The sequence below is a fragment of the Carassius auratus genome, chromosome 7 (assembly GCF_003368295.1).
Source record: "Carassius auratus strain Wakin chromosome 7, ASM336829v1, whole genome shotgun sequence".
NCBI classification, from domain to species: Eukaryota; Metazoa; Chordata; class Actinopteri; order Cypriniformes; family Cyprinidae; genus Carassius; species Carassius auratus.
This window is the reverse complement of record NC_039249.1, coordinates 14,666,823-14,694,518: the sequence shown is the minus strand read 5'-3', so window position 1 is coordinate 14,694,518 and position 27,696 is coordinate 14,666,823. Positions and strand designations below refer to the sequence as shown.

Below are 27,696 nucleotides of genomic sequence, written 5' to 3'. Positions count from 1 at the left end.
CCCAAACTGGTTACAATTTCAGGCATTTCATTAATTAAACAAGTGTTTAAAATGTGTTAACATTATGGATTCAAAGTTTTATGGAAGGCCCTGCTCACATTGAATCTCTTGTGTAAGTGTGTAGCAGTGTTTCTGATTTATCAGTGGATGCTTTTTTTAACCTGTGGGACCGTGTGTGTGTGTGTGTGTGTGCGCGCGCGTGTTTTGGCAAATGTACCATTGGCAAGCATGTGTGTGTTTGTGGGTAAATTCTAATCCCCCCTGCTCTCTTAGTAAAAGTCTGGCACGTGCACACATAGACATCAAAGGGGGCTTGACCACTTCCCCCCTTTATTCCTGGAGAGAAAGTGCCCTTTTTCTGGGGTGTTTTTTATTATTATTATTATTTTTTTTAATAATATATATTCCTGTTTGCGCACAGCTTCCCTGTCAAACAAATATATTTATTGAAGAATAGTATATCTAAATATCAGGTCAGGAGTTCTCAAGCGCTCATTGAGAACCGTTTCTGTCAGACGCGTCTGATTCGTCGAGAACCGAGGAGCTGATGATACTGCGCATGTGTGATTCAGTGTGAAGCAGACTGACTCACAGCTCGTCTGAACCGAACTGATTCTTTTGGTGATTGATTCTGAACTGATTCTGTGCTTATGTTATAAGCGCGGGTAAACTGAAGGCTTGAATTAAGGGCAGTCATCGCTAATGACATTACATCGAGCGCAAAAGAACCGGTGAACCGTTTTTTTTTTTCAAATGGTTTATTTGATCGAATTGTCCGAAAGAACCGGTTCACTTGAGCACCTGCTCCTTTGCCCCAAAAGTGCCCTTTTGTCAAAGCAAAATTTCCTCGAATTTTTTTTGTAATAACATACCCTTTTGTGAATGCCTGCCAACGCCCAATCATAATATTATTACAATTTATTAATTAATAATTTAGTCGTAAATAAATGACCAATATGATGACCTTTCACCTGACCGGGAAAATTCTTCAGGCCGCACGCGCATTTTTAATTGTATTTTCAGAACTGTGGCAGCTGGTAAGTGGTGTTTCATTCTCAGCTAAGTGTATTTGATGTTTATTTACTTATTATTATTTTACAAGAACGATATGATGTGAGAACATGCAGATAAGTTGCTGTGTGTAGCCTGTAGTAGGAACACTAGCGTGCTGTTTGAGGGAGAAAGGTTTCACAGGCATCGAGAGGTCTGGTCTTTTTTATGTTATTTGACTAAACTTTAATTATATTACAGTACTTATTTATTTTTTAACACGTTGAGTGCCTTAAAAATAATTATCACAACACTGGTAAGGATTATTCAGATTTTCTCATTCTCTGAATTATCATTATAAAAATTCAGGAATTAATTATATAATTATATTTTAAATGTGAGGCAAATATTTTTTTTTTCTACAATAGCAACAGTGTTTACAACAGCAAGACCACTTTAGCCTTTAAACTCAATAATATCTCTCTGGAAATAAATGTAAAAATATCAATGTCAATAAAAAAATGCATGATATTCCTGACATCAAAGTGCAGTGTGAAGGATATGAATAACAAATGTAGCCTGTCATTTGTTTACGTTGCAAAGGTGTTCAATTTTAGACAATAACAACTACAACAGTAATAATAATATTAATCACTATATTCCAGTGGATCAGTTTTTTATGTTTTGTATCAATATTTAAGGTGGACTTATTGATTAGGTGCAAGAGTAGTAGTGATGGTTAAAATAATAGATTAATGCTGAAACAGAGAAGAAAAAGCCATCAGGTTGGGACAATTTAAGACATTTCAGTTTCTAATCCCAGAGCTGTTATTATTTTAAACTTAAAATTGTCTTCTCTATTGTTTCTTTGCTTCAAAGCATTTGCTGCTGTATCAATACATAATCATCCATATCGATACGTGAATCCGCAAGGAATGCATCACAATATATAGCTGTATTGATATTTTGAACAGCGCCATTTAAAACCTTGTTCTATTTGCCCCTTTTATACTTTGAGCACCTGCCCCTCCAAAGGTCTCTGCACTGCCCTGGTAAAAGTTAATAGTTCACATTGACTTGGATATAGACAGTGTGCCTGCCTTGCTGTCCATAGACAAACATGCTGACCCACAGCAATGTTCATGCAAACTCTACCTATAATGACAAATTGCTCCTGGACACAGGTGAGTTAGACATATAGCAAGCAAACTGCAAAAACAGAGATTTCAGTTTAATATTGACAATTTCCATTAACTATCTTTTTTATTGTGTATTTGTGAGCAAGTTTATGATATGGTTGCATTAATGAACTAATTAATTGTGAATTCAGGTCTGTAATGTGGACTAATGTTAAAAGAGATATATTCTTTGCATATATCTGTTTCTGAAGTTAGGAAGATTATTTAGGAGTGTATATGTTTCTGTTTGTGTGTTTTTGGACTATATATTATGACAGTTACTTATGTCATAGTGTGACAGAATGACTTGTTTTGTCACTGGCCAACAACAGAGTATTTGATTCTTCAAAATGTGCCCAAAGTGTGTTGTAGATGAGCTTGTTTCTACCCTCTGTAGAGCAATATACAGTATGTATATATATATATATATATATATATATATATATATATGTATATATGTATATATGTATATATGTGTGTGTGTGTGTGTGTGTGTGTGTGTGTGTGTGTGTTTAGTAGTAGCTTATAAGTGATGATCAGTTTATGAGCAAATGACAGGAATTTTCAGAAAAATGTATACAAGACGTAGTCAGCCAGACGATGAACTCTATTAACAGCTATTTTAATGTGATTGCATAGAAAGTAGCAATATTTGTTAGTTCTCTATGTTGTTTCAGGGTTAGTATCATCTGAGGTCCTCTGAGGGATTGGCATCATCTCCTCTCAGGTGTTCTGGATCCAGACTTGAGCTTGTGTAAATCTTACATCCCATGGTAAAACAGAAACAAATAGAGACATCATTAGCATAGCTGCTGTTCCAAAATAAAATTAATTAGTTTAACCCAATCAATAGAATAAGAATGTGCAGATACAACTGCAGTCACAAATTATGAGATGCATTATTCGAATGCTTGGCAAAAGAGATGTGTTTTTAATCTAGATTTAATTAGAGAGAGTGTGTCTGAACCCCGAACATCAGGAAGGCTATTCCAGAGTTTGGGAGCCAAATGCATAAAAAGCTCTACCTCCTTTATTGGACTTTGCTATCCTAGGAACTACCAAAAGTCCAGTGTTTTATGACCTTAGGGAGTGTGATGGGTTGTAGCCTGGTATAAGGCTAGTTAGGTACGCAGGAGCTAAACCATTAATGGCCTTATAGATAAGTAAAAAAATAATTTGTAACTGATACAGAACTTATTAGGTAGCCAGTGCAGAGACTGTTAAATTGGGGTAATGTGATCATATTTTCTTGACCTGGTAAGGACTGCATTTTGGACTACCTGTAGCTTGTTTATTGAAGATGCAGGACAACCACCTAGAAGTGCATTACAATAGTCCAGTCTAGAGGTCATGAACGCATGTCTCAAAATGATCTCATATGATTCAGTTGTTACACAATGTAAGAGTGTAAAAAAATAGTATATTAGTCACATTCAATTAGTGGGCGTAGGACAGGAAGTACATACAGTAATTAAATGTGGGCAAAAACTTACAGTTATTCTGAGGGGAAAAAGTATGCTAAAAATGGTTGCATTTCTTTCTTTTCCTCTCTTTCTCTCTCTGCTGAACAAAATATGCTTTATCAGTTGAATGGGCAGTAAGTATTGAACCAATCTAGATAAAATTACTTTCGTGTGATGATACAATACATGGAAAAGCATAATAAAAATCAATTAAAGCAAGTTAAGAATTATGAGATATTAGTTTAAAATAAAGAAATAAACACATAAAATAAAAATGGACACCATATGCACCCACTGGAATGATGTGTATGCCTGTTAAATCCAGTAAATGCAGTTTAAATGTCATCCCCCTGCAGGTCATGGCAATCATAAAGAAGACAGTCCTTTCCTCAGCAGTTCAGACTCGGCAGCTAAGAGGAATGACTACTACGACAAAAACTTGGCCCTCTTTGAGGTTCATTTTACATCTTTATTTCCTTCTCTTTGTAATTCTCTTTGCTATTTTACTGGCTTTGGTTGCTTCTGTTGTCTCGATAACATTCTTAAATTCAACATAAAAAATAAGAATAGTTTTCATATTATGTCATGTATAGAATTATGTTTTAGTATGATTGGTGCTGAGGTGTATCTTTCCATAGGAAGAGTTGGATATCCGACCGAAGGTCTCATCTCTTCTCAGTCGGCTGGTCAGTTACACAAATGTAACTCAGGGAGCCAAAGAACATGAAGAGGCAGAAAGTGCTGATGCATCCAGACAAATGCCCAAGGTTATAAAATGTTATTTCCATAATATGATATTTTCATTGTAACCAAAACATCTGCAACCATGTTGTTCTGAAAGACTTTTCTCTCTTCTACTGATATGTTCTCTGTAGTCTCCGAATATGGGCACACTGATGGGAGTGTATCTGCCCTGTCTGCAGAACATCTTCGGTGTGATTCTCTTTCTGCGTCTCACCTGGATAGTAGGAACAGCAGGTGTCGTCCAATCCTTCCTGATCGTTCTCATGTGCTGCTCCTGTGTGAGTTACTGCAGACACACCCTCACAAACACAGACATGTTCACACACGTTTGTTTTTGTGAAAAGTGGGGACATCCCATAGGCATAATGGTTTTTATACTGCACAAACTGTATATTTTATGGCCCTAAACCAACCCTATACCTAACCCTAACCCACACAGGAAACTGTGCATTTTTGCTTTCTCAAAAAAAACTCATTCTGTATGATTTATAAGCATTTTGAAAAATGGGGACATGGGTTACAGTATGTCCTCATAAGTCACCCTCTCCTTGTAATACCTGTATCATACCCATGTCTTTATACAGAGTTGTGTCCTGATATGCCACAAAAACATGCACACTCTTGCTTTTGCTTTTCGTCGTCTGTCCTGTAAACAAGCAGCCTAACATTTTTTTTTAAGCAGTTTGGCATGTCCAAAACAAGATACAGACAATATGTCAAATAATATGAAGCACTAGAAATAGTAAACCAGTAAATAAAAGTTAACACTGACAATTTAAACAGTAGCTGTGTGTGAACTCTGTAACTTTGCCATTAGTGCACAAAGTGAGTTTGATATGTGGAAAGCAGGATAATATGTAACATAAAATATAGTTAAAATGTTTAAATGTATGATTTTTTTTTTGTTTGTTGTTTTAACAGACAATGTTAACAGCAATCTCAATGAGTGCCATAGCCACTAATGGTGTAGTTCCAGGTAATTTTAAATGTTTATCCTTTGTATTATAACATTGTACAAGAAATATCAGTACTGAAGATTTTAGTTTAATTATTTTTTTTTTAATTTTTTTTTTTTTTAATTGGCAGCTGGTGGGGCGTATTTCATGATATCTCGGTCTCTGGGCCCTGAATTTGGTGGTGCAGTTGGGCTCTGTTTTTATTTGGGCACAACCTTCGCTGCTGCGATGTACATACTGGGAGCAATTGAAATATTTCTGGTCAGTCTCATTTTAATGTGACAACACACACAAACAATGATCCAAACCCCAAAATGATGCAGCAATGAAAATAATCATTGATCAACTCTTATTGTCCACAGAAATACCTGATTCCTCAGGCTGCCATATTCCATCCCGCAGATATTCATGCAGGGAGTGGTGCAATGCTGAATAATATGCGGGTCTATGGCACAATATGTTTGAGCCTTATGGCTGTTGTTGTTTTTGTGGGAGTCAAATATGTCAACAAACTCGCCTCCCTTTTCCTGGCCTGTGTGATAATCTCCATTGTTTCCATTTATGCCGGTGCTATTAAATCTGTCTTCCACCCTCCTGAGTTTCCGTAAGTCTTTATATATTTGATTTATATACGTATTTATGTATGTATTTGATATATATACTATTTATATATTTATATAATGATATTATATATTTTCCGTAGTTTACACAGTTTTCTTATGATGCAGAATTAAAATATCATTGAATACAAATAAGTGTAAAATTTTTCTTTTCTTTTTTTAATTGTGCAGGATCTGCATGTTAGGAAACCGCACACTAGTTCGTGATTTGTTTGATGTCTGTGGGAAGACAGTAGTTGTCGGTAATGACACGGTTCCCAGCCAGCTCTGGAAGAACTTCTGCAGCTCTGAGAATTCCAGCAGTGCTCACTGTGATGAGTACTTCCTCCAGAACAATGTCACAGAGATCCAGGGCATTCCTGGGCTGGCCAGTGGCATCATTAAAGGTAAGGACACATATTGTCTACAGCTTATTGTCTAGGTCCTAAAAGAAAGAAAAACATGCATTTAAAGATGGTGAAAAGGCCCTCCTTCTGTAGGCACTTACCATTTATCATGAATAATATGTAGCTTTGTGCATATGTATGTGTGTAGAAAACATGTGGGGGGATTACATGGAGAAAGGGCAGATTCTCGAAAAGGCAAGTCTGTCTTCTGTTGATGTCCATGGCTCAATGGAGACCTTTGGCTTCTATGTGTCTGCTGACATCGCCACGTCCTTCACCCTCTTAGTGGGAATCTTCTTTCCTTCTGCCACAGGTAAAACTCATCTGTCCTCTAAGAAATGTATTTATTTATAACACAGTGTTAAAGCGCAGCTCATATAGAACAGAGAATGAGTCTGTGATGGATAGAAGTGCAGTGCTTTTAATATATTGGACTGTTGCTTTAAAAAAATACTTTCAGTGGACAACCACTCCATAAAAAAAAATGAATTAAAAACTCTGAAAAGTTGTGAAAAAGTTAGTTATTACTGTGCATCTTTTACACATCTTCTAAAATGAAAATGTCTTTAAATTCTGTATTTTTGTCTTTCTGTGTCTCTGAGACAGGCATTATGGCAGGGTCAAACAGATCTGGTGATCTAAGAGATGCACAGAAGTCTATACCAATAGGGACAATCCTGGCTATTACAACGACTTCTCTCGTCTGTATCCTTTTTGCTGTTGGTTCTGATATTATGTTTAAAACAATAATTAATCTATTACTCTTATTGACAGAATGTTATTTTAGGACTACGTTTTGTTTTTGTGTTATAAATTATTTTTTTATGTTTTTTTTTTTAGAAGTTTTATTTAGCATTAAAAAAGTTCCATAAAATTCCCTGACTCCTTTCACAGACTTCAGCTCTGTGGTTCTATTTGGGGCCTGTATTGAGGGTGTGGTGCTGAGAGATAAGTAAGTCATTTAGAGATTACAAATACAGAATTTTTAGATGGGAAAATGATCCTGTTGCTCAGTGGCCGAGCACTGCATTAGCAGCGCAAAAGGTTGTGGGTTCAGTTCCCAGGGATCACACATACTGGTTAAAAAAAAAAATAATTATAGCGTGAATGAACTATAAGTAGCTTTGGATAAAAGTGTTTGCTTAATGCATAAATGAAATTAAGCATGTTGTGTCTCATGTGTTGTTCCACATCCCTTTTAGATTTGGAGATGCTGTCAATAAAAACTTGGTGGTTGGCACACTGTCCTGGCCCTCTCCCTGGGTCATTGTGATTGGCTCCTTTTTCTCCACAGTGGGTGCAGGACTTCAGTCCCTCACAGGAGCTCCTCGCCTCCTCCAAGCCATTGCTAAAGATAACATCATTCCTTTCCTTAGAGTAAGAGAGCTCCAGATATATGCTTTCAAATATATATATATATATATATATATATATATATATATATATAATAACTCCAAATCTTTTTTCACCATGATGATTTTCTTAATTGCTATCTCAGTTGGAGTACACAGTATATAATAGCAGCAAGTTTAACTTTTATCTGTGGTTCGTAATGTTTTGTAGAACTACTGTGTTTTGAAACTTAAAACGTGACAGATGAAGTTGGATTATTTACACCTGGATTATATTTACTTCCTTTTCTGGAATGCCAAACCACAAAAGCCAGAAAGAAAGAATTTGCATGTCATATGTAAAATGTTTTCCATAAAATGTAAATATGTTATGCTAACAGCTGACTGCTGCTTTCTGTGTGTGTGTTTCCATGTGTTTGCATACACCTAGGTTTTTGGACACGGTAAAGCTAATGGAGAGCCCACATGGGCCCTGCTGCTGACGGGACTCATAGCAGAGCTAGGCATCCTCATTGCATCACTGGATATGGTCGCTCCTATTCTCTCCATGTGAGGACAAATATACACACAGATACTGTATATCACTGTCACACAAAATAAATGATCAAAATTACATAAGATGACATTTTTATATTGAATGTTGCATGTTAATGCAATTATTTTCATTTAATCATTTTCTGATGCGTTTGAAGTAAACATATTATATTGCAAACAGATAAAATGTAGGATAAACAACAATTTACAGTAGCTTCTTATGAAACGACTCGGAACAAACAGCACACGTGTTTCCATGTTCTTGTCACTGCCAGCAGTCCTGATATTCAGCCAGAAATAAAGATGATGTTTATTCACGTTTTATTTTATGTCAAAATGTTTTTCACCTTAATTGTCATTGCATGTATTACATGACATTTATTCGGAAATGTATATATGTTTGTTCACTTTACAGGTTTTTCCTGATGTGTTATCTTTTTGTAAACTTGGCGTGTGCAGTACAAACACTTTTAAGAACGCCAAACTGGAGACCTCGGTTCAGATACTACCACTGGTAAGTGTGCGGTTAAATTGTTTGCATACATTCATATATATGTCTATACATTCATATATATATATGTCTGTATTAAAAATGACCTCTAATTAAACAATTCCAGCTATTGTAACAATAATGTGTCTTTTTTCTGAAATGTCCTCTGTTCTCTCCATCTCAGGGCTCTGTCATTTCTGGGCATGAGTATGTGTGTAGCCCTTATGTTCATCTCCTCTTGGTACTATGCCATTGTAGCAATGGGCATTGCTGGTATGATCTACAAGTACATTGAGTATCAGGGGTAAGTGACTTCCAATTACATCCATTGAACTTACATACAGTATATTACTGGGAAGCACTTGAAGAGTCACTTGAATTCTCCATCTTTAGTTTACAAAGCTGTGACTTTTATTTGTTTGCTCTCTTGTAGAGCAGAGAAGGAATGGGGGGACGGGATCCGTGGGTTGTCCCTTAGTGCAGCCCGTTACGCTCTTCTCCGCCTGGAGGTTGGACCACCCCACACCAAAAACTGGAGGTTTGTTTGTCACAGACAATGTGTTTTCCACGATAATTGACTGCAGTATGTAGAAAACATTATATAACCAAAACTATTAAAGAAAATATATATAAAGGCATTAGATAAAAAGTGTAAATAAATGTTAACTTAAAATATAATCAGCTGATGTTTTTCCAGAACACATATTTAGTAATGACTGGGAAATGCTTTCACTTAACTTAGTTAAATAATGTTCATAAAAGCCAGAAGATATTGTTTGAATAATGCACTCCTGAAGGCATACTTCAAACAGTGTTTGTCCTTACAGTAGCATATTGGTAAAGCTGGCTTGGTACTCAAGAAGCATTTTTTTCTTTATTCATTTGAATGTTGAAAATATTTGTGCTTCTTAATATTTTAGTGAAAAACAATTAATATTTTCAGGCTTCTTTCAAAAGGTCAGCCTCTTTTGACCTTTAATCCATTTCTTTAAAAAAAAATCTTCCTGATCCCAAACTAGTGTATGAAGGCATACAATTGTGAAACGCTATTACATTAGATACTATACACTCATACTTTATTTGTAATATTTTTTATATAAATAATAAAATAAATAAAAATCAATTTGTTAATAGGCCACAGCTGCTGGTTCTGCTGAAGTTGGATGAAGACCTGCATGTGAAATATCCCAGAATGCTTACATTTGCCTCACAGCTAAAGGCAGGAAAAGGTCTAACCATTGTAGGATCAGTGATACAGGGCAACTTCCTGGAATGCTATGGGGAAACACAAGCGTCAGAACAGGTGAGGAAGTTTCCTGATTTACACGCACTTTTAGCATTACCATGAATGTAACTGTGATCCTAAATACAGATGCAAATACATTGTGTATGAAATTAGGTCACTGTTTTTGCAGCTCTATCAGCCTCTCTGGAGTGTGCAAGGGAGAGATAGCAAAAGGCAACATTTCATTAAATTAGGTTTCTATACCCTCCACCAGGCTATAAAGAACATGATGGAGATTGAGCGGGTGAAGGGCTTCTGTCAGGTGGTGGTCGCCTCCAAAGTGAGAGAGGGGGTCGCGCACCTCATCCAGTCCTGTGGTCTGGGAGGCATGAAACATAACACAGTTGTTATGGGTTGGCCGTATGGCTGGAGACAGAGTGAAGATCCAAGGGCTTGGAAAACCTTCATTAGTAAGAACAAGTGTTTGGCAAGGTTTATTTGAGTTATGTGCATTGTAATTGTCTGCACTGAGACACAGTCCTAATAAAGGCTAATGTTAATTCACTCATTTTTCATATTCTCTCCCTTGTAGATACAGTCCGCTGTACTACAGCTGCCCACCTGGCTCTGATGGTTCCAAAAAATGTCTCATTCTATCCCAGCAATCATGAGCGCTTTTCTGATGGATATATTGATGTGTGGTGGATTGTCCATGATGGTGGAATGCTCATGCTCCTGCCTTTCCTTCTCAAACAACATAAGGTGAACGATTAATCACTGCTAATTATAAAATACAAATTTAAATGTTAGAAAAAGACTCAATGAGAATGAATTAGAATGATCTAAAATCTAAATATATTGGCAATATTTGTTCTGACAATTAACAAATCAGCACAATATGATTTGGATTCTTGTACTCCAGGTCTGGCGGAAATGCAAGATGCGAATCTTCACTGTGGCTCAAATGGACGATAACAGCATTCAGATGAAGAAAGACCTGGCAACCTTCCTGTACCAGCTCAGATTAGAAGCAGAAGTGGAAGTGGTTGAGATGGTATCTAGAACACTTTCACTCTACTATTAACACTTCACATCCCACCATATGAAATTAAGTTTGTATGCCATCATAATTTCATGATGTAAAATGGTGTTATTTGCAGCACGACAGTGATATCTCAGCATATACATATGAGCGGACACTGATGATGGAGCAGAGGTCACAGATGCTAAAACAAATGAGGCTCTCTAGTGCAGAGAGAGACAGAGAGGTACAGCAAAATTCACTTGTGAAATGTCTCTTCTGTTCTTACACTGTAATATTAGCATCACATTTAATGTCTTGTTGACTATAAAAGTTATATCCTTGCATTAGCAGTTCTCTTAAGTGTGGTCTCATTACTCTTCACTGTAGGCCCAGCTAGTGAAGGACAGACACTCGCTGATAAGAATGGGCAGTCTATACTCAGATGAAGAAGAGGAAACCATTGAAGTATTACCAGAGAAAAACCAGATGACCTGGACTAATGAAAAAATAGAAGCGGAAAGACGAAACCGAAGCAATGCACCTGAAAATTTCAGAGAACTAATCAGCATTAAACCGTGAGTAGGCAAGCAGGAACAAGAACTGGAATGCCACCACTGCACACTATCAACACAGTATTTGGTATAAAGGTTTTCCTTTTTATCTTTGTATAATAGACCTATTAGTTCTTTATGTTTAGCATAAAGAGTAGAGGATCATTGACATCTGTTCCTTTTTTGTATTTGTCTTTTTTACAGAAGTAAATACATTATGTGGGTGTGCATGTTTGTTTAATTTCAGTGTGGAATTACCTTTAGTCCTCAAAGTTCCTATAGTCTATTTTATTTGTTTATTTATTAAATTCCGCACATTTGCTAAATGTATTATTCCACCTTAGTTTAAATCAAAACTCTCTTTGTGTGTGTGTTAAAGTGACCAATCTAATGTTCGGCGGATGCACACAGCTGTAAAGCTGAATGAGGTTATTGTCAATAAATCCCATGATGCCAGACTCGTGCTGCTGAACATGCCAGGACCTCCACGCAACCCAGAGGGAGATGAAAACTGTATCCTTCCCAAAGAATGATATACTTTAAGTACTGTATTAAAGCATTCTTTTACTGGTGTGCTTAGTTTCGAGTTAGATACAGTATAGATAAATCCAACATGAAAAAAAAATGCTCTGTTTGGTATGGAGCGTGTTTGCTATTGCTATTTCTCATGCTGTTTCTTTAACTCGGATTTCAGATATGGAGTTTCTTGAGGTGTTAACTGAAGGGCTAGAGAGAGTGCTGCTTGTGAGAGGTGGAGGTCGTGAGGTTATCACCATCTATTCCTGAATGGTCAAAGATCAATACATAGACCACTGTTACTGTTTGTTATTATAGCTAATGCAAGTCAAAAAAAAAAGTGGCATATAAAGAATATGCATTTTGAACATCATATACCAGCCTAAACATTTTACAGTTTATGAAAAAGAGTTTTACACTAAAGTGTAATTCATTCGTTTAACAATTCATTTCACTTTAAATATTTTAGAGGCATGTTTGTGCTAAGTTGTGCACCTTTTCAACTGAGCCCGTTCCACATCCACACCATAACATTCAGATTCACTTTGGAATTTAGGGCATGCTAACAGTTCATTAGAAAATATAGTGGCTTGGGTCAGAACCAAGAAAATATTTCACAACAGTTAACAGTAGCTCATTTAGAAGATAAATATTACATTTCCTTTTAATATAAAAAAATGACATGCAAAACATTGTGTACAGGAAGACTCTATAAAAAAACGAGCACATTTGATTATTATGACTTTCACTGCACAAGTAACAGATCTACTGCTTCCTGATACAAGACTGATCCATTCAAAATGCCAGTACTAAATTTAAATTGCCATTTGAGTGCTCATATTATTTTTATTTATTTTGTCTTCATTATTTATTTGTAAAACTCCCCACTGCATTATATGGGATGGGTAGATTTTGTAATTTATAACGGCATTGTAGAGCTTTTTTGAGACTGATTCTATATAAATTAACCATTCATTGTCAACATACTGCATTTTAGTACACAACTCACATTGAGAATGAGACATTTTGGATACCAATAGACTTTATTATTTTTAGGACATGATTACTGTAAAGAAATGTGTTACATACATTTGTTATACAAATAGCAGAAAATATGGAAAACTCTATTGACTAACAACATTTATATCTGGTATATAAAGGTGATGATCTGTAACTGGTTGTATAGTGTTACGTCTGTTCAGTGTTTCATGTCAAAGAGAGAGAGATTTAACTAAAATGAAATATGCGATTGACTTTTATGTACAGTATTAATACAAAATTATTTTAAAACTAAGAATATGAAAAAAGTTACAATAAAGTGCACTATGAACTGCAGAACATGCTACATGTATTATATGATCTTAGTTTTGCCTCAGAGAAGACAGCCTCTTACTGCACACCTCGTTGATTGACAAAAAAGTAGACAGAAAAAACAGGTGGTATTGCATTAAGTTGATGAGTATTTTTTCCTTCTATAATAAATGAATACAATATTATCGAAAGACTGTGTCATCCGCAGATAAATCTAAGTATAAACTGTGACTCTCTGGTGCTTCCAAAATATTCATCTTTACATTTGAGCACTTTGAGGTATGATTACTTGTGTGTGTGTGTGTGTGTGTGTGTGTGTGTGTGTGTATATACTGTGTGTGTGTGTGTGTGTGTGTGTGTGTGTGTGTGTGTATATACTCCTGGTCTTGTTGAGATTTAAAATCAAGTGTTGGCTAAGCAGTCTGTGGGAAACTTGTAATTTGTATACTGTCTCTGGATGATTCATTATTAGATTACTGTGAGTGCATCAGAAGTAATATGAAGCAGATTAATGCTTTCACAGGCATTAATGGAGCGTTTCCATTTCGATGGCTACTTTCAGGCCTGCCTGGATGGACCAGCTTCACACGACAGCTCTGGTTTACTTCTGAAAGTGAGATCTCAGCTTCACTGGGTAAAATGTGCAGCATATCATCACGTACCTTAACATATGGAGAGAGAAAAATATTTAACATATATCCAAATGTGCTCTGACCACACTGAGGGAAAGACTTCTAATATATACAAATTATAAGAATAAAACTTTTATTTTTTGTCAGTACTTAACATGTCCTTAAAGGGGGGGTGAAATGCTATTTCATGCATACTGAGTTTTTTACACTGTTAAAGAGTTGGATTCCCATGCTAAACATGGACAAAGTTAATGTGTACGTTGTCACAAGTTTCGTAAAGTTTTTTTTCGAGTATGGCTCTGTGTGACGTTAGATGGAGCGGAATTTCCTTATATGGGTCCTAGGGCACGTCTGCCGGAAGAGCGCGCGCTCCCGTATAGCACAGCACTGAGAGAACAACAGACTTCACTGATCAGAGCGAGAGCGTCACGAAATGTCACAAAAGGAGTGTGTTTTTGTTTGCCAGGGCAAGACAACCCTGCACAGATTACCAAAGAAAAAACAGCATTAAGGGACCAGTGGAAGGAGTTTATTTTTACAGAGCATCAACGGAGTTGTGCAAGTGTTTTTGTTTGTTCCCTGCATTTCGAAGATGCTTGTTTTACAAACAAGGCCTAGTTTGATGCCAGGTTTGCATATCGTTTATTTCTTAAGGATAATGCAGTCCCAACGAAAAAGGGTCACGATCGTGTGTTGGAACCGCAGGCGGTGAGTAAAACTGCTTCAAATGTCTCTGTGTTGTTAACTTACCTATCGGCGTGTAATAAGCACATCAAGTAAACAACATGCGATGTTGTCATCAAACTGCACTTTCCACATGTACAGCTTAAAAAAATAAATAAAAAAAAAGACGATATAAAGTGGAACTTAGTCATTTTCCAAAACCGCTAAGCAAATATATACAGTTTTAGTACATACCACATAGAGACGTCGTTTGCTGATGCTGCTGTTGTTAAATTTCAGCCTCTGGATCTGTGTCACACCTTCCAGACGCTCTCAACGCAAAAGCTTACTGGCGCTCGTGATTCTTTAGCTCCGCCCACACGTCACGCCTCCAGCCTGTCGTGTTTTTCCGGGAAAAATCGGTATAGACTATCTTTCTCTTATAAATATAATAAAAATAAAGACTTTTTGGAGTTATGAAGGATGCAGTACTACTCTATAGGTACTCAAGATTAACAGGATATTGAGTGAAAACGAGCATTTCACCCCCCCTTTAAAGTGAATTAAATGAATGTTGATTTAAAAACATTGTTTTGAAATAACATATATAAATATATAAATTTAGACCTAAAAGCAAAATAGGCAACCAGAAGACAGGGTTTTCTGTAGTTTGTGGAAGTGATACATAAGGCTGAGAAAACAGCGTTTAAAAATATTTCTTGCATTGGTTGTGGTCCAAACTGAGCTCGGCTAAAGTTTGATAAAATCTCATCAGATTAAATGTGCTGAACCAGTGTGATGGCATTTAGAGGAGTAGGAAGCTTATCGTACATTGCCAAGAACAGTATGGTTAGGTGTGAGATATATATATATATATATATATGTATTCTATATGTATATATGGGTCGCCAACTCATTTCAGGTTGGAGTAAGAAATCCTGTGGGGGGAAGGGGGGTTGGGTTCTTAAAAAAAAAACACAAAACCTGTCAGTTTTGTCTGACAGTGGTGCTAGTCTTTTTTTTTATTTATTTTCCTAATGCTAACTTAATTCTATAAAGGATACACAATATATTAGTTACTAACCTAAACTCAGTTAAGACACAAGGCGTTACCTGCCTGCGTTCACACGGTACAAGATGAGGGGGAGGCTCAGTATTTTTGCAAGTGGTAGATCTTTTGGACTTTGGATGTGATTTTAGGCTTAAAAAGGTTGGTGACCACTGGAGTACCATGGTGGTAAGCTAAGCCAATAATGTACTGTTTCACTTTCCCTTTTAAAACATATTTCAAACACTTCAAAATGCAAATACTCAGGTTAGTCCAACTAGCATATAAAATATTATGACAACAGTCATCCTTCAATTCTTCAAAAATATTTTCACACAAATTAAAGACAATAATCAATCAATCAAAGGCCTAAAACACTGATTCTCTTTTTCAACAACATAAAACACAAACACTTTCAACAATATATCCGAAGATGCATGACTTTGAGCCGAATCTGCCCGAGCAGATGGATATTAGTGCATCTCATCACACCGGCAGCCAGTATGCGCGTCTAAATCAGTTGCATGGTCTGGTTTTCAGTCTAAAACAGTTATGTGTCAAGTATAAATGCCTCGTCTGTTTTGGGAGGTGCGCGTGCACTCAGTGGAGGCTCGCGCTGTGGTGCCAGGCAAAAGTATAAAGAAAGCGGTTGTTTTACAGACATTATATGTAAACTATAGGCTACTTGACTGGACAGATATACCCTTCTCCTTCCCCTAGACACCATTTACTACACACAATAAGCTCACACAGCTGCATTTTAAATTAAAAAATAATAATTAATAAAAATATTGGGTTTTTTTTTTATCTGATTTTGAAAACTCTTTGCGATTGACTTAAAATGCTTCCAAGATCGACTTGTCGACCGCGATCGACGGGTTGATGACTCCGGGCCTACTCTGTCTCGACAGTCAGCACACTGTCAGTGCTCTCTTTGCTCCCAGTGTTTTTTAATGAGTGGCGTGAGAACAGTGTCAAATGTGTAAGAGTTGGCAGCCCTGCTGTAACAGATACACTTTCTATAGTCTCTCTGGAGATTTGAGACATAAGGTAGAGGTGCTTTTTAAATTGGATGCTGCAATAAAAACTGTTATATAAAAGAAGAGGGTTAGCTGAGGGTGGAATAAAGTGGCTGTAATGTGATCAGATAAATTAATGGGGATCACTGAGAGCAAGGAGTAAAAGTCTTTTTCAAGGAAAATGAAAGGAACTGGAAGAAATTCTTCCAGGAATTCCATCTGGCTGTAAAGCTCACCACTGTAGTACAACAAAGAAAGTAGCTGAGGAACAAGATACTATAAGAATATGTGTGAGAAAGTTTAGACCATATTTCAGCTGGGATGTCTTATAGAATTAATGCCAAAAACAGAGAACAGTCAAAGAAATGACCTTTACAGAGTTAAATCTTTGGGATATTTACAGAAAACCAAAATTCAGTTCACAGGTTCTGATTGTGACCAAAGTGGCCAGTGGTCAGTGATTGAGAAAACATGTCCTATCACAAAAACGTATGTACGTTAAGTATATGTTTGCTATGTTATGTTTACTAATGTCTATTGCAAGTGTGAGTGAATATTTATTCTGCCCCTAAAGGAAGTCGTGGCCTAATGGTTAGAGAGTCAGACTGACCTTCTCAACCTTTCGGAACACTCTGAGGAAGTTCAGTCTTAGCACTCCTGCCAGCTCTTCCTCAGTCCAGTTCCTTTTTATCAGCTCCTCAATTAATGCTGGATATTTGGAAACATCCTCCAGGCCTTTAGGGAATCTGTAATAATACAGGCACACATAAACACTTGCACACAGATAAGGGCACTGGCATAATCTGCATGCTTTTTTTGTGGTTCTCAGGGTTATGACTTCTGGATGGATTTAGCTATTGTAAAATGTGTTAAGAGGTGCTGAGAGCACTACAATGTTACTGCTACTAACAAATTGATATGTAAAATATAAATTCAGCAGAAATCTACAGTTTTCTGCAGAATTCTGCAAGCATGGATTCCGTGGAGGTATGTTAAAATAAACAGAGCCTAAAGTGTGTAAACAAAAATTGTGCAAAGTCAATACAGATGTTAACTTACCCTTGTGCCCCATCAAAGTCTGCTCCAATCCCGATGCTTTCAGCTCCAATCACCTGCTTTAGATGATCGAAATGATCTAAAAAACACACATTTCAAATTAAAACCAAAATAAATGAAAATAAATAAACAGAAATCTAACATCTTACCAGCCACAACAGACACGGTTGTGTTATTTGAACATGCTACAAATGTGCTGTAGAAGTTCACCATGATAAGCCCGCCGTTTTCTTTCTAGAAAGAAAGCAAAGTTTGTTCTTTCCTAAATATTTGCCATTTTTTTATTGTAAAAAAAAACAGGTGAAATGTGTCTTTCTTTTAGTAAAACATGGTGGGGGGGGGTGCTCACCAGCAGCAGCAGCTGGTCGTCCGGTACATTGCGAATATTGTTACAGATAGCATAGGCTGAAGAGTGGGTGAAAACAACCGGGGCAGTGGAATGTTTCAGCACAGCTCTGGCTGTCTCCCATGAGCTATGGGACAGATCAACCAGCATTCCCAACCTGTTCATTTCATTCACCACTGCCTGGGGAGAGACGATTTGAGAATGAATAAATTCATTAATTACCAGTATAAAGCATTTTTTTCTGATCCACTTAGTGGGTACAAATTTACGGGTACAAATTTGTCAGCAATTCTGACACACATATGCTCCAGAATCTTTTTTAAGATGATCTACTGTGCAAACAGGATACACAAATCACCATTTTGAATATTTTATTAAGTCTTTGAACTTTCATTATTTTTTTGTCTCTAGACTTTGGGTTCAAAAAGGGGACACAATACATGGATTTCCAAATATAGAAGAGAACGAAAGAGGCCTTTAATAACGGGTCAAATCCCCCACTAAATACAAGTGTAACTTTGGTTCAACTTTCTTGAATTGAACTTTATCTTAATCCACATCTGTTTTACATTTTTTATTGACCACTGATTCATCAAGAAAAACTTACCTTGCCAAAATCTGTCAGCCTGTTATTATTCTGCTGGTAATATTTGTAATAACTAGATGAGCTCCCAGCCCTACACATGAAATTATTGGAAAAAGTTGAATAAATTAACTATATGAAATGGACCAATAAAAATTGAGGGACAGTACAGTATGTCTTGAAGTATGCAGTATACTTTGCATTTGCGCTCCTCTCTCAATTCAGTTTTAAAACTTGTTAGTTTAAATGCACAGATTATTATTATTAGCATATGCAGTACATGTATGATGAGTATTTACCATGGGGTGTTGCAGTTGTGTGTGAGGGCCATGGATCTTACTCCAAGCTGGTAGAACATGCGTAGTGCTGCTAAACTGCTGTCGATGGAGTGGCCTCCCTCTATACTGATTAGACATGCGATTTTTGTACTATTCTTCATTCCTTAAACACACACAATTCCTTTTATTAATAGTTTAAAGACACAAATATATAAAACAATGTGGAATCCCTTTTTCCCTCTTCTCCTCACAACAGTAGTAATCTGAGCGCAATGGACATTTAATTAGTGCTTTTGCATCTCCCTGTAAAATGATATGAGTACAACTGCAGCCGTTTCTAAGCCAGGCACTTGTCATTTGGCTGAAACTACATGACATAGGTCAATCTCATAAAAGTTTTTTAAAAAAATACCTTACATATCATGTTTTTAATAAACATCTATTAATTTAAAACAATTTCCAAAATACACTGTTCTTTTGAACTTTCTATACATCAAACAATCCTGAAAACAACCTATCATGGTTTTCACAAAAATATTAAGCAGCACAACTGTTCCTATTATGGGGAACGCGTCTAGCATGAGCGACTCTGAATATTGTGTGTAATCAGTCTAATGGAAGAGCGTGACGTCACGGGCGGGGTGACTAGGAAGCTATAAAAGCACATGCCACACAGCTCGCATCAGCTTTGCATCTTCAGCAAGCGCTCTGAGTGTGAATGTACACTGTTTGTCTTGTGAGTCTTATTTACTGTCGTCTGTCCAGTAGAGCTCCAAGTCATGTTTAAGTCGGCTCGCTCTGTGTGCATTCCCCGCGGTGCTGGCCCTGCTTCTGCTGAGGCAGCTGCACTCGTGGGGTTCGCAAGTGGATTTGCCAGAGGGAATGGAGAAGGGCGAGTCCCTATCTACTTCCACTTCTGCCAGATCTGGCGCCCAATCTCTGGAGTCGAAAGCACGCTCTGCTGTTCCTTCCACCCAGGGAGAGGGATCGACACTCCGCCTCTCTTCCTCCGAGGAGGTTGATGTGGAATCTGTTGACAGGGATTCACCACCCCATTCGCCACAAAACAAGGAGCTCTTAGAGGTGGTTACTTGCGCTGTGGCCAAACTATGCATCTAATGGCCCGCCGAGAAAACAACTGAACTGCAGCGAAGCATGCTCAATGAACGCTGCCTACGGGCGAGTCAACCACCTCCAAGCCGAGGCCTTCCATTATTTCCTGATCTGCACTAAGAGATAGCCAGATCATGGAAATGCCTGTTTTCAGCCTGCCTCTACATCCACTCATCAGATTACTATGGCAATGTGGTGGGGATGGGTGAGCACGGCTACACAGTTATAATAATAATAATAATTCATTACATTTATACAGTGCTTTTCTAGGCACTCAAAGCGCTTACATAGTCAGGGGGTATCTCCTCATCCACCGACAGTGTGCAGCATCCACCTGGATGATGCTACGGCAGCCATAGTGTGCCAGAATGCTCACCACATACCAGCTTACTGGTGGAGAGGAGACATAGTGTTGCAGCCAATCAGCAGATATGGGGATTGTTAGGAGGCCATGACGGTCGGAGGCCAATGGGCGAATTTAGCCAGGATGCCGAGATCACACCTCTACTCTTTTCGAGAGGGATTTTTAATGACCACAGAGAGTCAGGACCTCGGTTTATCATCTCATCCGAAGGACGGTGCTTGTTGACAGTATAGTGTCCCCATCACTACACTGGGGCGCTAGGACCCACACAGACTACAGGGTGAGCACCCCCTGCTGGCCTCACTAGCACCTCTTCCAGCAGCAACCTAATTTTCCCAGGGGGTCTCCCATCCAGGTAGTGACCAGGCTCAGCCCTACTTAGCTTCAGTGGGTAACCAGTCTTGGGCTCCAGGGTGATATGGCAATGCCTCAGGTGGAACAGACGCTTGGGAGCTATCTGTTCCCCGGAGCCACATCGTCTCTGAAGGCCCCGGCATTGCCCTCCAAGCCGCTCGGAACAACCTCGGCTTTGGTGGGCAAATGGTATGCGGCAGCAGGGCAGGCTGGTGGAAATCTACTACAAACTATCAAGGTCATGCGGTGCTGCCTCCGTGAATCAGGGCCCGGTGCTTGGAGCTCCTTGTTGCCGTGTAATACTAGCGATGGATGCATCCCTCACTGGTTGGGGTGCGGTCATGATTGGCCACCCTGCCCATGGTCTGTGGAGTGGTCGCCATCTGACATGGCATATCAATTGTCTAGAGATGCTAGCAGTTTATCATGCACTGAAGCGCTTCCTCCCAGACCTAAGGGGTCACCATGTGTTGGTGCGCACCAACAACACATTGGTGGTCTCTTATATCAACCACCAGGGAGGTCTGCGTTCGCGCCCCTTGTACAAGCTGGCACACCAGATCCTTGTGTGGTCCCAGGACAAACTCATCTCATTAAGAGAAGTATATATTCTTGGGAAACTAAATATGGGAGCAGACATACTGTCGAGGCAGGGGCCGAGGCCCGGCGAATGGAAACTTCACCCCGAGGTGGTGAAGCAGATATGGAGAAATTTTGGCAGAGCTCAAGTAGATTTCTTTGCGACTCAAAAGGCATCACAGTGTCCTATTTGGTTCTCTCTGGTTCATCCAGCTCCTCTGGGACTGGACGCTATGGTACTATTGCTCTGCTCCCAGGAGTTCTGGTGAGAGTACGCCGGGATGGGGTCCATCTGTTGTTAGTATGGTTCACAGATCTGGTCCCACTCCTCGACGGCTCTCCATGGGAGATACCGATCAGGACAGACCTACTCTCACAGGTGCTGGGCACGATAATTCACCCTGGCCCAGAGTTATGGAAACTGTGGGTGTGGCCCCTGAGGGGGCACAACTCATAACATCCAAGACCAGACCATCCTCCAAGCCAAAGCTCCCTCAACGCCCTGAGGTGGAAACTCTTCACCTCATGGTGCAAAGACCGCCAGCTTGACCCAGCAAACCGCCCAGTTGGTACAGTTCTAGAGTTTCTACAGCCCAGGCTCTCTGCAGGGTTGACCCACTTCACGCTGAAGGTTTACGTGGCGGCCATTGCGGCCTACCATGCCCTTCTCGATGGTCAGTCTTTGGGAAGACACCCCTTAGTTACCGTTCCCTCCAGTAAGGTCCCGTATTCCCCGTGGGACTTGGTTGTGGTGTTAGAGGCTCTTTGTAAATCTCCGTTTGAGCCTATTCAAGATATCTCAGACAGACATCTGACTCTTAAAACCGGCTTTCTGTTGGCCATTACCTCTCTGAGGAGAGTAGGATATTACAGGCCCTCTCATTGGCCCCACCTATCTTGATTTTGCACATGGCATGACCAAAGTGTTCATATACCCTTGAGCGGGATATGTTCCTAAGGTTCCCTCTGTCACACCACGACCTGTAGTGCTGCAGGCCTTCTGTCCTCCTCCCTTTCGGGAGTCCGAACAAGAGAAACTTAATTGTACGTGTTCATTTCGAGCGTTGGACGCATACGTCCACAGAGCTGCCCTGTGGAGAAAAACAGACCAATGCTGCGGGGTGGTCCACGCCTTCTACTTTTGCAAGATTATATGGCTAAGACATGCCAGTCACTCCAGGCGCTTCAGTCCTCTCGTCCTAAGCTGTGCTCTTAGGATAAACACTAGTCAGGGGTTTGGTAGTCTGGCAGCGTTGGTACTCGTTCCCCATAGCGCTTCGACACAGCTCGAGTTCCTAAAGAGAAACGTCTCTAGGTTAAGTATGTAACCCTAGTTCTTCGAGGGAGCAAGACGCTGAGTCTCAAGGCCATACCCCCGGCGCTTGCTGGTCCTCGAAGCTGACGCCAGCTGCGCGGCACGTGCTTTTATAGCTTCCTGGTCGCTTACGTCACCCCGCCCGTGACGTCACTCTCTTCCATTGGACTGATTACACGCGTTATTCAGAGTCGCTCATGCTAGATGCATTCCCCATAGCGCTTCGACGCAGCGTCTCTTTCCCTCGAGGAACTAGGGTTACATACGTAACCTAGAGACGTTTTCAACATTTTGTTACATTTTATGCAACACAACACGTTCTATTTGAAAATGTATTAAAATAGTTGTTTAAATTACAATAATATTTAACAATAATCGAGCATCGCGTTAGTTCAGTCAGGTCATGTTAGTCATGCTTGCATCAGCTGACAGTCAGCTATTCCTGACGTGTACCAATCCAGTCTTGAAACCTATCACCTGCGGTCTATTTAAATTCCCATTATTCAGTGTCTCTCCATAGCATTGCTGCTTGCAATTAACTCCCTCCCCCAACCCCAACTCCACCAACTGAACCTGTAATCTGATCTAACTTGTTCTTTCTTTACAGTGTCTTCATTGGAAGCAGTCTCCATGACATTTTTACAACTCATGTAATTGAGAATTGTAATTATGTATGCTTATAATGGTTCTGTTCTGTACCCCGGGGGGGTTTGTCTTGCTGCTTTCCCCGATCTGTCCAAGCATGGCTGCATGGACAGGCGTGTGGAGTGTTGCCCAGAACATAACCATACCGCCAACACTAACTGTATGCAATTATAATTGTCATTAAATATACTTGACGGAAGTGGTCCTGATTGAACTACTTATTTTGATCAAATATATGCACCCTTGGTTAGCATAAAGAGACTTTCTTTCCAAAACATTAAAATATCCACCCCATCTTTTGGGTATGTGATATGTGAAATGCAGTCTAGATGTTTGACAGTGTTATGTATGGAAAGCACTGGTCCAATCATGTTGTGTAGGGATATCCGCAGGCAAGTAATTGTGAGACTGCAAAATCTCTTCTACTTTTACTTACACAACAAGTGTAGGCAAGAATCTTGTTCATTTGGAATTTACTGGAGATTATTTACAACATCCTCTCCAGATATGGACTTCCGAGGGAACTTTCATGCCACTAAGATTTTTGTTTTCAAACTTTCCCTGAAGAGACTAAAAGTTATCATCAATTACTCACCCTCATGAGTTTCTAAACCTGTAGGACTCTCGGTGGAAGAATGTTGTTTGGTGACCATTGACTAGCAATGTTTAGTAATGTAGGATATGCTTGTTTTGAAAAATAATTTGAGATGACAAACCTATAAACATTAATTAAATTCCTAAAAAAAGAATGAAATTAAATTCCTTAAACTGTTCAGTATAAAGTTGAAAACTTTAAAACGGGCCCGGATCTAAAATCTAATTGCTGAGGGTGCTTCTTAAATTAGTGACGGAGCTTTAACATTAATTTATAGCCTAGGCTATGTAAAGGTTTTAGTGTCGTCCATTGATATTGCACAAAGAACGTTCCGTCACTAAAAACCTGTCATGCAACTTAGTTGATCACGTTCTCACAAAGTTATGTTATAATTAATGAAGGTCTCTATGTTGCACAACGAATCTCTTAATTACACTTCGCCTACACTTTGTTATAATGAGAAGATTCATACTGAACACAACACCTGCAATAACTCTGGCGATTTATTGAGCAGTGAGTGGATTCTTAAATGCCTCTGATTGACAAAAAAATAAACAGATATGTCTGTGACATGCTATTACTCAACACTGCAAAACCGATCTCGCGCAAACCATAACACACTGGATAGTTTGCCAAATCTGCAATGAAATGCCATTATTACAGCTTTCACTGAGGGTGCTATTGTTTTCGTTTGAGGGTGCTTATTACCCTCTAGCACCCCCGTAGAACCAGGCTTGCTTCAAAAATGTTCAGTCACAGCAAAGTGAAATGACTTGCTCAATTGGAGGTTGGGGTGCAATAGTACCTTCTGCTGTGGTGACCAGTTCCATCTGTGGGTTTTCAGTACACATACGGCGTATTACATCAATCTGTTCCAGGGTCAGTCTGACAGCGTCTTTATCCTGAGCCGTGCACATCACGTATGCCGCAAAAACCTAACAAATATCAAATACTTATTTATCTCTAATCATGCACAAAATAACCAAAACAGCAAACTGGCCACTCACTTACGGGTCCAAAATGTCTAAGAATTTTTTTTAATTTTGGAAAGAAACTAGCAGTTTCAGTGCAATTGAGTGACTTTACAAGAAGTCAGTTTTAAGAAATAGGAAAGTGGACTTTAAGATAATTCAGTTCAATTCAAGTTTATCTGTATAGCGCTTTTTGTGATAGAAATCACTGCAAAGTAACTTTATAGAAAATTACGTTTCTACAATATTTAGTTGTAGCTTATCAGTGGTGACTGTCAGTTTATGTGCATATGGCGATATTTTTGGAAAAATCAATTAAAGATGTAGTCAAACATGATGAACGCTATTAACAGCAATTATTATATGATGGAATCACAGTGCACTTATAACAAAATGTGGTAGTTCTGTATGTTGTTTCAGGGTAAGCATCATCTGAGGTCCTCTAAGGGGGTGACATCATCTTTTCTCAGGTATTCTAGATCCAGATAATGGTTAAAGATAATCATATATTGCTCATCGAATCACACAAAATCAACTGTATGTGAATTCTGGGTAGAACAAGCTTGTCAATCAGGCCCAGCACTTGATTTACACAATATACAATATACACAAATATAGATTTGTGAATTTATAAATGGTTAAAGATTCAGATTATACTCAAAAATCAGCCAAGATAAATTACCTGTCCTCCAACATGGCCAGCAGTGAGGCGATTAATATCTGTAGCCACCTTAGAATTGTTGTGCATATTGAAAGTGCTCAGTTTGTTATTATGGTACATTCTCAGACGTAATGCCAGGTCATTGTGTCTGAGTAAAGAGAAAGAAAAGCGGTGTGAAATCAAAAATCACAACACCATTTGTATCGCAGCAGCTGTTGCAATTACAACCTTTTCTGAAGACATATACTGTCAGTATCCTCAGCTATATAATATTATAAACCAGTTATGTTTAAAGCACAGATTAAAAGTAAAAATTAATAATGTGTAAGTGAAGGTAAGTGAAAAGTAAGACATACCCATCAATCAGTGGATATTTTTTCATTATATCCAGTGCTCTACCGGTTTCGGATATTACTCCATGAAGAAGTGAAAGAAGGGTGCATATGAACCACTGTATCCAGGCACCTCTGATGCCTGCTATTTTATATATTAACATCCTATGATGCTGATAAAAAAAAAAAGTCAAAGGATTTGCTGGCATGTACAGTAATGAGTAGCCAAACTGTACTATATATATATTAGTGCTGGGTAATGATTAATCTTGCTTAATCACATCCAAAATTAAAAGTTTTTGAGCACATAATATATGCATGTCTGTGTATATGTTACGTTCATGAACTTTCTGTTTCCTTATTTGGTCTTCTTCCTGTTCTTGTTTTGTTAATTGATTGATCCTCCTGTGTTCTCAAATACCCTGCCTGTTCAGTTCTTCCTCGTCCGTGATGGATGTTGGTTAAGTTGATGTTGTATCCTGATGGTAGTTAATGTGATAATATAGTAGTGTTGTATATTGTCTATGTTATCTCCATCGATGTTCAGTAAACTCCTCATTTGATTAAGACGCTACTCGAGCGCTTGATTTATACGTTAGCAAACACACACAACTATAACAGTATATAAATTATGTAAATATAAAGACACACACATACAGTATTTAGAAAATATTTACATGTAAATATATATAACATATTTGTCTTAAAAATATACAAGCATGTGTGTATTTATATATACATACTAAATATACACAGTACACACACATATATTGTACTCAAAAACTTTTAATTTTGATGTGATTATTTTTTGCTCAGCACTAATATATATATATATATATATATATATATATATATATATATATCAAGATATATTTCATAGAAATCTTTGTGGCAAGACTCGTTCAAGAACTAATTCTAACTTGTTTAATTACTAAGAAGCTGATTTTAAATATAAGTAAGAAATGAAATGAAATGAAGGGGAGACCCAGGCTATTCGCCACATAGAGAGGTTGTCATGTTCCTGTGGCTCAGAGCATGCTAAAAAGAAATGTATTGGAAGTCGCTTTGGATAAAAGCGTCTGCTAAATGCATAAATATATGGTCGTTTCAAAAGTACCCTTTATTTGTTTCCATTATTTTAAATACAGCTTATATCATCCTGGCAACAAGATATAATCAGCAAAACCCACAGGCCACGTTTTATTGTTATTATTAATTTTATACACTTCACTGATGTAAGTGTATCTGTTTCCAAAAAATGTCGACCTGTGGTATCTTTTTAATGTTGTACTAAGATGAAAATGTTATTGAGCATTCAGCTTAAACACATTCTATTTTATCTGTCGAGCAAATGAAGTGTGAACACGCCTCGCTATGAGAGCATTCAATTAACTATATTTTATATTTTGGAGTAAAGATGTTCAGCATTTATGTAATATATAGCCTAAGTGTACGTATCCTTACAGTAAACCTAACTGTCTTACCTAACTGTCTATACACCGAGATAAAAAAAAGTATTGAATTACAAAAAGTGTTAGAAATCGGGATCTCCTCAACTCTGTCAAATAGTATCTGTCAAACAGTATCAAGCACGCCTGAAATGTCCGTCTGTAAAATACTCATAGCCTATTATAAATACAATTAGCCATTACTCACCGCTTCAGGAGGCTTGCTTTAGAGTTGGCTACTCGTGAACTTGAAGAGATGTTTATGCTATGTGGAGTAATCTGTTATTCTGTGCGGAATTTGTCCATGTGTTGTTCTACAGATTATGTCTCGGTTAAAAAAAAAATGCTCTGGTG

The 27,696-nt window shown here is 38.3% G+C and overlaps 2 protein-coding genes across 2 annotated transcripts in view; one reads left to right on the top strand and one right to left on the bottom strand.

Moving 5' to 3' along the window:
* The window catches only part of slc12a4 (solute carrier family 12 member 4), a 19,002-nt gene extending 5,471 nt beyond the window's left edge, over window positions 1–13,531 (top strand). Inside the window, exons 2-24 of the mRNA XM_026267568.1 lie at window positions 3,988–4,085; window positions 4,270–4,398; window positions 4,507–4,653; window positions 5,297–5,351; window positions 5,462–5,592; window positions 5,694–5,935; window positions 6,123–6,337; window positions 6,486–6,650; window positions 6,944–7,042; window positions 7,232–7,289; window positions 7,540–7,714; window positions 8,120–8,238; window positions 8,639–8,737; window positions 8,898–9,017; window positions 9,147–9,251; window positions 9,848–10,016; window positions 10,213–10,408; window positions 10,531–10,700; window positions 10,861–10,992; window positions 11,099–11,206; window positions 11,350–11,537; window positions 11,893–12,026; window positions 12,208–13,531. Coding sequence (XP_026123353.1) covers window positions 3,988–4,085; window positions 4,270–4,398; window positions 4,507–4,653; window positions 5,297–5,351; window positions 5,462–5,592; window positions 5,694–5,935; window positions 6,123–6,337; window positions 6,486–6,650; window positions 6,944–7,042; window positions 7,232–7,289; window positions 7,540–7,714; window positions 8,120–8,238; window positions 8,639–8,737; window positions 8,898–9,017; window positions 9,147–9,251; window positions 9,848–10,016; window positions 10,213–10,408; window positions 10,531–10,700; window positions 10,861–10,992; window positions 11,099–11,206; window positions 11,350–11,537; window positions 11,893–12,026; window positions 12,208–12,299 — 3,146 coding nt within the window. The 3' untranslated portion in view covers window positions 12,300–13,531. The remainder of the gene's footprint in view (window positions 1–3,987; window positions 4,086–4,269; window positions 4,399–4,506; window positions 4,654–5,296; window positions 5,352–5,461; window positions 5,593–5,693; window positions 5,936–6,122; window positions 6,338–6,485; window positions 6,651–6,943; window positions 7,043–7,231; window positions 7,290–7,539; window positions 7,715–8,119; window positions 8,239–8,638; window positions 8,738–8,897; window positions 9,018–9,146; window positions 9,252–9,847; window positions 10,017–10,212; window positions 10,409–10,530; window positions 10,701–10,860; window positions 10,993–11,098; window positions 11,207–11,349; window positions 11,538–11,892; window positions 12,027–12,207) is intronic.
* On the bottom strand, window positions 13,054–27,696 carry LOC113106041 (dipeptidase 2-like). Its single transcript, XM_026267569.1, has 11 exons — window positions 27,551–27,696; window positions 25,919–26,067; window positions 25,584–25,710; window positions 24,736–24,865; window positions 18,987–19,128; window positions 18,712–18,781; window positions 18,108–18,284; window positions 17,908–17,992; window positions 17,762–17,837; window positions 17,313–17,448; window positions 13,054–14,002 (listed from the first exon to the last, which is right to left on the bottom strand). The coding sequence occupies exons 2-11, from the start codon at window positions 26,056–26,058 to the stop codon at window positions 13,814–13,816; spliced, it is 1,272 nt and encodes a 423-aa protein (XP_026123354.1). The 5' UTR covers window positions 26,059–26,067; window positions 27,551–27,696; the 3' UTR covers window positions 13,054–13,813.